Genomic DNA, 9,990 nt, shown 5'->3' with positions numbered 1-9,990 from the left:
AGTGTTCTTTCTTCCCTGGGGTTCATTAGTAGCAATGGAATTCAATGACCCAGAAACTAAACCTAGCCCAAATCAATTAGCAGACACACACATGCATACACTTGAGCTGCTAATTATAAAGCCAAACTCCATCTCACTGGGAGGAGTTTTCCCTTTGAAGATGAACCAAAGTATGAGAAGCCACAGTGTTTTGTAAATGCAGTGTTTTTGTTGGCTTCAACATTAAAATGCTGGGCCTGTCTCAACCGGTAGAGGATGTTCAAGAGGTGTAACTAGGTTTCATGCTTCCTATGATGGAAATTTGGTATCTATTGTATTAACATGGGTCTCTTGATAGTCTATCTTTGACAGTTAAATATACCTTAAAATTGTTGTGGCTCTCAGAGTGTGTAGGCCACCTCTAGGTTTTACAAAGCTAAAACATAATAATTTTTCATTAACTTTGCGTATTACTTATTATAGTAGGAAATAATTCAGTCAGACCTGTGGCTATTTATAATTGTGTACATTTTTGAAACATTTGATTTTCAGGTAATGTGAATGCCTGAAATGATGTCAGGCAAGCTGCGAATGTGCAAGGGGCTGGATTTATGCCCATTCAAGGAGATCCTTGAACTATCATGTAATACTTTATTTTGGTAGAAAAGAAGTCTCGCGAGATGCATATAAACCCAGTTGCTTCTGCATGGAAATACTAGAACATACACCTCATTGTTTGATATTTAGGTCGTATCTGTGATGATAATTCGCGGTTGTACCATTGTAGATAAGTCAAAAAACAAGGAAAAGCAGCCTTTATGCAATAGCCATAATAATTCAACATAGTTACCTTTAGTAATTATGCCGTAATCACTGCTTTGTGGTAAATAAATAGTTTATCACCACATGCGATTGCTACACTTTTAAAAAGGGCTTTAGTTACTTGTCAGTCTTTGCATGTTAAAGCAGTATCTAGCTGAACATGTGGCTCCATGAAGTGTACATTACTTCTATCCCCTTTCATTCCGACAATCATCGGAGCACTTCCTCTTTAAAGAAAGTGACAGTAACGAGCGGTGGAGGAGCTGGTCAGGAACTGGCCAGGAGCCCACGGCAGCGAAGGAATGTCTAAACTTTTCCAACACAAACTCCACTAGTTTGTTTACTGCTTTACGTTGCCTCCGGGTTGTTCCTGAATGTGAATACAACCTCTAAGTTGCCTTACTACGTCTGGATGCTACTGACCGCTTGGAAATAAGGAAACTTGCGAGGGGGAAAACTTATGGAATGATGCCGGAGCGACTCCATCCCTCCCTCCAAAGTTCAGCTAAGGTGGCTAACGTTAGCTAGCGTGGGACTCGCTCGCTTATCCTGGCGTGAAGGTTTAGATACGCAGTTTTATGTTTGTGGAAACAAGCTATATAGCATTTGATGTAGTGGAGAAGGGCGTGAGGATACATAATGCTGGCAGGCTGAATGCTTGCATCCTTGCCAGGCCAGGTTACAGTATCAACTAGCTAAACATTTTTAGCTAGCTGACAAACATCTGGCTTGTGTTGAGAGATGTTAACCCGTTAGTTAATTCCAGTGAGAAATGAGTGACACACGCACTTCTTGTTTATCAGCTTCCAGTCAGTTCAATCATGAGGGAAGTGCAGCCTGTTTAATGTTTCAGGAAACCTTGTTTATACTTCGACTTGCTGAATAGTATCAACACTTGTTGATATTACTTAAGAAAATGACCCTGATGACCATAGCATGAGAAAGTAATACTGGAGCTGGATGTAAGTTACTTGATCCTGCCACAATAATTGCCTTGAGCAGTGCCTGTAAAATTTGATAGGAGTCATAGCCCTGTTGACTCTGAGCCACTGTAACAAGCTGTGTGACTATTGAGGAAGTTGGTTTGAATGATGATTTACTTGGTTTCTAGTGTTTATCAGCTGCTGATCATAAGTAGCTGTCGGTCCTGCTTTTCTCTCACTGTTCTCTGCATCTTCTGTTTGGTTACATCCCTACCTCCTCATCAATACTCTCCTGGGGCATTTGACAGTTTGGAGCCTTCCTGCATTTTCATCACCATTGTTCATCACCCACATCCAGAGGGCCTGTGTCTTGGATGAAGTGGAGAGCGCTAAAATGAAGGTGACGGTGACGTTTGGGCAGACAGGTGTTGTGGTGCCCTGCAAGGAGGGGTGGACTGTAAGGGACCTCATCCAGCAAGCCACGCAGAGATACAGAAAACTCCTGGAACAGGTACCCAGAAGGAGGTCGAAATGCACATTTATTTACAAATAGCACTCACAGTTAGTGTTTTGGGATAGGCAGTGTTGTGACGTAGAACTGTATGTTTTGGTGTTGCTGCTTCCTGTCAAAACAAAGGTGTTTATTATCACTACATTTAACAAACTTTCTTTTTTTTTCAAAATACACAAGTATTAGCTTGAAGGACAGGCAAACCAGCATGCCAGACACCTGAATAATATTGTTTTAAAATGTATTAGGCTGCTACATCTCAGAATTATTTCACCTTGTGCATCACCTTACAAAGGCAGTTAAGATGGATTGTTTTTTCATGTTAATTCTGCCCATTTATTAAAGTTTCTGAATTGCAGTAATTGTAGCTACAGAATAACATTTAATTGTCATTGATATCAGTGCTCATAAAATGAACAAAAGCATGGCCAAATGTAATTTTATCTCTCTTTGAGTCTATCTGAACTTTGAGCCTCCAGTTAGCTACATTAATCATTGTAAGAAGTAGTTTGTAATAATTTTCACGAACTCCTGAAAGACTTAGAAAAGCGACAGGATAATTTTTTATGAAACAGCATTTTCATAAGATTTGAAGTTTTCCCAGAAGTCATGAAAGAGTAATCGAAATGACTGCCATTTTTTTTTATCATGAAAGGAGCATATGATTTTCACATCCCAAAGTCTTGGGAAATTAGACAAAGCCTGGAGCTCCAGTTCTTCATAACTGTTGTATGAAAAATTTAAAGTGTATCTGATATGAGTTGTGATGGGCCAGACAGGAAAAGACGTGAGACAATTCCACTTTAGTTGTGAGTGTAAAATGCAAATCACTCCCTCTTGTGATTCTTTTTTGACTGCTGTTGATTCTCTGTGCTGCTCTCAGGGCAGGAGCCCTGTGACCCCCATCAGACGATCAAATCTTCTCAGTGACTCACTTCATATTGGCTCCATTATTCAAAGAGCACACCAGTCATGCACTCATTTTTTTTCCACGCTCCTCTTTTACTTGCTCTCTCTACCTTTTTTGCCCCTTAATCTTCTTTCATATACCCATATACCACCCCTCCCCACCCAGTGCTCCTGTGTGTTTTGCCCCCTTCATCTTGTTTATCATCCTAGTGCATCTTCTCTCTCACCTCCCTCCTAGCTCTCCACAAAGAAACAACCCTCGCTTCCCTTTCATTTGAACTTGTCTTCCTCTTTAAGTACTTCCTCCTTTACCTACTGTTCCCTTCTTTTTGTGATAACTCTGTTCTGCATAGAAGTAGAGATGAAAGGCTGGACCAACTATTGTCAAGTGTCAAGTTTTTCAATTTAAATGTTCAATTTTCAGTTTTTTTATACAAACATATAAACCATACTGATGTTGCAATTCTGTAGGCTACTTTTCAAAACATGCTAAAACAGGTTTGTTAATAGTGGCTGAGCTGTAATCCTCTGGGTGGGTGTTTCCATTGGCCAGTATACATCTTTTTCACAGCAGACATATTGATGTGTCATAGCAGGAAACGTACGGTGTAACTTAACAACAAATGACTGTGTTCCATTTATTTGAGTTGGTTTCAGTGTCTTGGTGTAATCGCCCAACATTAGTGAAATTTGTCCATCAAAGGCATAATGTTCACAGTCAGTGTTGTGTATGTGGTGTGCTGTGCAGGCTCTGTGCAGAGTGGGGGTATGCTGAGAGACATTTGTGGAACTGTTGACCACTGCTTTAACTGAGAGACATTTGTGGAACTGTTGACCACTGTTTTAACTGAAGTGAAACTAGTGAAACTAGTTAGCCTGCTTGTGTTTCTGAATTTCTCAAACTGAACAGTAACATATGATTCTCATATTGAGATCTTTTCTGTTGTAATGTGAACACACTTTAAAGTCTTGTTAAGCTTTGTTAACTGCCAAGGTGCATTGCTGACTGGAGTACATACTGTAGTACTGCGTAGAATACAAAGGGTTCTTTCCCCTTTTTCCACATAGCTAGTTGATAGTCAGCCAATAGAATATAAGCTGTCTGTGTCTGTACACTCAACATCTGGGTGTACCCCTCCTACTGTTCATTTTGTATTCCACTATGAAAGTGAAAGCTAGCAAGCCATGCTAACTAGCTTCCAATCTAAAAAAGGGAACTTCCACAGAAACATTTTAGGTGTTTATTAATATTCACAGAGTTTATTAATGGAGACAGAGTTTGTACTTCAGGAGTGTTGCAATGTGTGTGTGATGCACCTAACTGCTCTATTGATTAGTTCTCCGAGTGTTTAAATAATTTGTTTCCTCGTAGTGTGAATGAAATGCCTTGTTAAGCACATACAGGCTGTGTGTGGATTGGCCTGCTCTCCCTCACTCCTGTTCTCTACGTTGTCTCTTTTCTTTTTCTTCCCACACCTTTGTCAGCACTTTTCAGTCTCTCCTCTTACTGCCTTGACGTTTCTGTTTTTTATTCTCATTCCACTGTTACTCATCCTACTTTTTGGTAGTTTGGGCGTCTTAAATAGTCTCTTGTTTATCTTACATTTTTCGTACTCCTCTTTCACCTATTCCTCGTGTACATCCCCCCACCCATTTCTCTTTTCTGGAACTGGCAAATATTTAGTCTCCCTAATTGCTTCATCTCATCCTTTCTTTTTCTTCATTTGTACTTGTTTGTCTGTTTACTTTTGTTGCTTTCTTCCCATCATTCATTCATTTTCCTGCAACACTAATCTATTGTAGCTGTGTAATTACTGCTGTTAATGTGTTCCAGGATTAGACAGTCAGGATATGTGTGTGTTGTAGAGCAGTCCAGTCACTAATCCTCCCTCCTAGTGCTGGGCAAATCATGTTTTTAAATAGTCACTTAGACAGCTCGCTGCCTCTCTGTCTTCTTTCTCCTTCCTTCCCATCTGCTTTATCCAACTTAAAGAGTATGCTGCTTGTATTAAAACATTTTATTATCTTTGGTGTTCCTGCCTGCAGCCATTGTAGCTAACTAATACTGGCACTCTTATTTATCAGCCGTTCTTAAGAGGAGCTAACACTTAGAATAAGAATTAAAGCTATGTTTTAGTGATCTTGAAAAGAGTTGGGGTTCTTTGAGGTTTAGTCTTAAGCTCAATTTCAGAGATTTATTTTATATTGCCATTGCATTGATTTTTTTTTTTTATAATTTCACATCAATCCCATCTTACTATAATTATTAAACCTTTTATACTAGGTGTGGGAATGTTTACAAATTTTCATAAATGAGTAATTCCAGATTTTTGACAGTGAGTACATGCGCACACTTTTTCCATATGGTAGCCCACCACCCAGGATGTAAATTACAGCGTGCCCTGAGGGGTGCAGAGGTGATGATAACATCTGCTACCGAGGTTTCGGTAAAGTTGGAAAGGTTCCAAGTTCTTGAATCAAGAGGTCATAAGTGAAAAGCTGTTAAAACAGATACAATGCCTTTTACAACTGTATTAAGTTTGATAAGCTGCAGCCAAATTTTCATCAGAATGAGCTGGCCTCCACGCTGGAGATGATCCCTGTACACTCGTCTCACAGTCGGCTGCACATAGGGACCAGTCTGTGCAGCATGGAGGAGGCTCAGTTTGATGAAGCTTAAGTTGCAGCATGTTGTCTACCTTAGTATAGTTGAAGGGAGATGTTGTTTGTGTTGGGGAATCACTGAAATCTACATTCAATAATTATTGCAATAGTACAGTATGTCTGTATGTAGGTTACACCAGACTAGTTATATTACTGAGTGGCCGTTCTGTAGACACAGCTCATATACATATTTTTCCAGAGAAGTGTTGATTCATTAAATGCTACAGTATTTTTGAATTTTTGGCTGATGTTTTTGCAGACATAAATTTGTAGCTTACTGAAAGATGCTTAGGTGTATCGACATAGTTTAGTGTGTGTACAGTTTTTTTTTACTTTTAAAGTGAGAATGTTGTTAAAATGTAAATAGGCCTAAAATCCAAGGTAACAAAACAACACTAAAAGAAAGAAACAAAAACAATAGGTGTACTGCCTATTGTGAGAAGTTCCTTCTTAGTGGTGTTCTGTTACGGGTTGGTAGGTCCCAAGTAGTGTAACAGCGTTACAGTAGGTTAATTTTCAATCACCATATTCAGTACATGAGGGGATTAAGTGGACCATGATATGTAATTATTTAAAAAGTGCTTGCTGACAATTATAATATATAGAGCCATCACTCTTGATAGAGTAGCACAGAAGCAAATCTGAAGCCAGGGGAAAAGGAGAATAAAATGGTAGCAAAGAAAATAAAAGAAACAATAATAAACAGGGTTTTTGTCGAGAGGCAGCGGTGGGAAATGGATAAACCTTTGAAACATCAGAACAAGTGAATGTACAGTATAAGTGAAGAAGAAGAGGAGGGAGGGAGTAAAGCAGAGGTTGTTTTTTTTTGGGTGGGGAGTCAGGAAGTCATCAGCTTGTTGACACATTTCTTAATTACCTTTGGCCAAAGAGAATTGCAACTGTATGTTTATGGATGCCTTTTTCTGTTCAGGTTTAGTCTCAGCTAACGAGCAGACTGTACTCTGTGTAATATCACATGATCATGACCGTGTGTATATTCAGTTTTTAAGTGAGATGTGATTTGAGTTTCCTTTCTCAGTGGCTTCCTTATTCAGACCCCTTCACTTTTTGCAAACTTAGTGTTAATTTAACTTGAAATGGATACATTTGTCATTTTACCCATCAGTCTACACTCATTATTCCATAATGACACACTAAAAATGCATTAGAAGTGTTTGCAAATATGAGCTGGGTGATAAAACATTAACATATCATATCTTCAGTTTTGTTATGGGCAAAGATGGCACTCTTATCCATTTCAGATTAATTTTACAACTCAAATGTGCAAAAGGTGATGAGGTCTGAATAGAAACAAACTGCACACCAGTTCCTAGTGTAAGCTGATCATGTATGCATGTATATACTTCCACACATAAATTGTAGGGTGGACGTATGAAAGGGTTCCTGCCTATGTGGGTGTGTGCTGTAGTTTCATTAGCAAGGGGAGGAATGCTGATGAGGCATGGCCAAACAAGCTGATATAACTGTATAACTTTCTGGCTCTGTGCCAAGGCACAGGCAGTTATTTCTGAGAGGGAAGGAGAGGCAAATAGGGGACATGGACCACCACCTCCGTAGACAAACCACAGAACGTTGTTGATCCAGCTTTACACTAATTCTCTTCTCACACACAATGGGCCATGTTGTTATTGTGACAGTGTAACAAAGTTAACATTTCCTTTTCATGAAGCCTGACTGGTTGTTAAGATGCAAATTAAATGGCATTTTGAATCGTATCAAGATAAACATACTGTAAGTTTGCTTAATTTAATGAGTGAAGAATCAGCCTGTGGCCAGTAAAAATGTTGAGTGCTGAAATGTTAACATGGTGAGTAATGGTTACTGTGGCATTCCCACTAGTAATTTTCTAACTTTGCTTGTCACAGAAGACAAGCTTTATTACTTCAGGGTCACAAGAAAGGTCAGTGAACAATTTAACTTACATTTTGTATTTTTCCCACAGAATTTGGTGCTGTATGAGTAATCCCTGTCTTTACAAAATGGTCTTTGTTGAGACAAATAAGAGGGGCTTGAGCAGCAGTTATTTACTTATACTATTACTGGCATACCTGAAATACTTGATGTAATGGTCATAATTACAGAACTTTATGTTTGGGCTTAGGACCCAGATGTTGGAAATTAATGTTTTAATCTAGGGGATCTGATGTCAGCAGTCTCAGACTGAACCTGTTGCAGTATTCAGCTGTACTTTTAAGTGCGTGGAATGGATGCCTTTTACATTTTGTGTAGACATAATGTGCTCCATAGTTTATCTACAGTGAATTCTGCATCACTGCTTTGTGGTACCCTAGTTTCCTTTGCCCTGCCTCCAGTCTTCACAGTAGCATGCATGTTTACTGAGAAAAGGAGTAAATGCAGACATTGATCTTGGGATTTCAAGAATTGATAATTAAATTGTTTGATGATGCAGTATGGCAAATCCAGTGACATCTGTTGGTTTGGTTTTGGATTGCAGTGTTCAGCAAAGCTTTCAGGGCTTACAACCCTCACAGTTGTTTCACAGTGATTACTGTAAATGTAAGACACTTGTCTTTTTATGGGCTACTGGGAAAAAACATGGCAGCCTCAATGACAGGAGACCTGCTTCTATGTAGATATAAAAGGCTCCTTCAAAAATAAAAAAATCACAATGATTCTTATTCTCTGGTCATTGCACATTAATGAAAAGATGCATACTATGGCCCATTTCTACTAATAAATCCTTCTAGATTTTACAAACTGCACCTTTAAAAAAGAATCACAATTAATTGGAAAAACAGTTTTTATCCAGCCCTAATGTAGATATCATGAGAGTCAAAAACCTAAAATTACCCAAGATTATCTGTAATATTATCAAGCATAACACTGTATTAAGTTTTAATCCTTGTGTTTTTCAGATTGCATCAGTTTGTTGACAACTCTTATCTACAGTCGTACAATATCTAAATGCCCCTCTAGGTTTTTAAACTGCCAGACTTTGAGGTGCAGGGTTTCTGCAGTTCACACAAAAAATATGCAACATATTATTCATGCACTCCCCCTCAATATCAGATTATATGTGTGCTCATAGCTCTTATCTCTCTACCTCTCCATTGCTTGTCTTCTTAGCTGTGCTTTGCTATTGTAAGAAGATCAAATGGGGGTTGTTGATCTAAAATCAACAGCAGGTCACCAAAGGAATGAGGCTGTTGGATGTTGGTGCCCTGTTGTTTGTCACCATGTCTACTCACCCAGATTCTGAAGGCATTTCCTGACTTGTCATGAACTCTTCTGTTGATGCAGAATTAAAAATAATCCATTCCAGTCCAGGAAAAATATCATTTTTGTCAGTTTATTGGATAAACCAACTTCTTTTCAGTTAAGCAAACATGGCAACAGGAAATGATGTCATCTGTCTTGCTTTTTGAAAGCCAAGCCCAGTCAGTGGTCAAACTGCTTTTACACAAAACCAGAGTGATGACACAATTTCCTGCTGCCATCTTTGTCTATAAGAGATGAATGGACATAGCTGAGAAACTTATTAAAATTGTATTTTAAGTTTCAGTTTCACAGGTTAATGGAAGATTATCTTTGTGACTTGAGTGTATGTAATACATGAAAGTCACAAGCTGGGGCTATCTGCTCTGCTTCGCTCAAGATACACATCTATTCTTGATGGATGCTGCTTCTGACAAATGTTTGACCAACCAGTCAGGTAACATTTAATAAATATAACGAAATATATTTAATGGAATATAAAGCAAAATGTTATGTGAAACACAGTTAAGAAATAATTAGCCTGTAAAGATGAATGTATTTCTAACAACTAAACACAACCGCAAATCTTTGTCTGGCAGCTACAGCACAACAATTCAAAGAGACAACATTTTCCATTCAAAATTCTCCATGACAGGAGTTTTTGTAAAGCACTGAGAGGCACCTGATCCTGAAAAACTGATTTAATGGAGCAGCACTCGTTAACATTTTGAGGCATACCTTTCCTTAGGCTGTGTTTGGTTTTGTATGTGCGTGTGCTTGTGCGCATTGACTCAATATGTTGTTCAACAACCAGCTCTATGTAGTCAGCTGTCCAGTGCAGTGTCGATGTCATTAATCACACACTCAACACAGCAGAGAAAGGGAGAGAGAAAGGGCCGAGCTGAGGTTGTAATCTTTACAAGGCATCTAGGGAACGATGGGGAG

General features: G+C 38.8%; 1 protein-coding gene across 3 annotated transcripts in view; it reads left to right on the top strand.

The window, feature by feature from the left end:
- Positions 1-245: 245 nt before the first annotated feature.
- Positions 246-9,990, top strand: part of LOC109968553 (partitioning defective 3 homolog B-like) — a 175,661-nt gene continuing 165,916 nt past the window's right edge. Inside the window, exons 1-2 of one of the 3 annotated variants that reach the window (XM_020614899.1) lie at positions 246-304; positions 2,033-2,235. In XM_020614899.1, the coding sequence (XP_020470555.1) occupies positions 2,119-2,235 (117 nt within the window). In that variant the 5' untranslated portion in view covers positions 246-304; positions 2,033-2,118. Of the gene's footprint in view, positions 305-811; positions 1,312-2,032; positions 2,236-9,990 lie in introns of those variants that run through there. The other 2 variants (XM_020614898.1, XM_020614900.1) reach the window with 2 other exon arrangements.

This window comes from Monopterus albus, unplaced genomic scaffold, assembly GCF_001952655.1.
Source record: "Monopterus albus unplaced genomic scaffold, M_albus_1.0 scaffold153.1, whole genome shotgun sequence".
Lineage (NCBI taxonomy): Eukaryota > Metazoa > Chordata > Actinopteri > Synbranchiformes > Synbranchidae > Monopterus > Monopterus albus.
The sequence above is the reverse complement of the archived record's forward strand: the minus strand, read 5'-3'. Positions and strand labels throughout refer to the sequence as shown.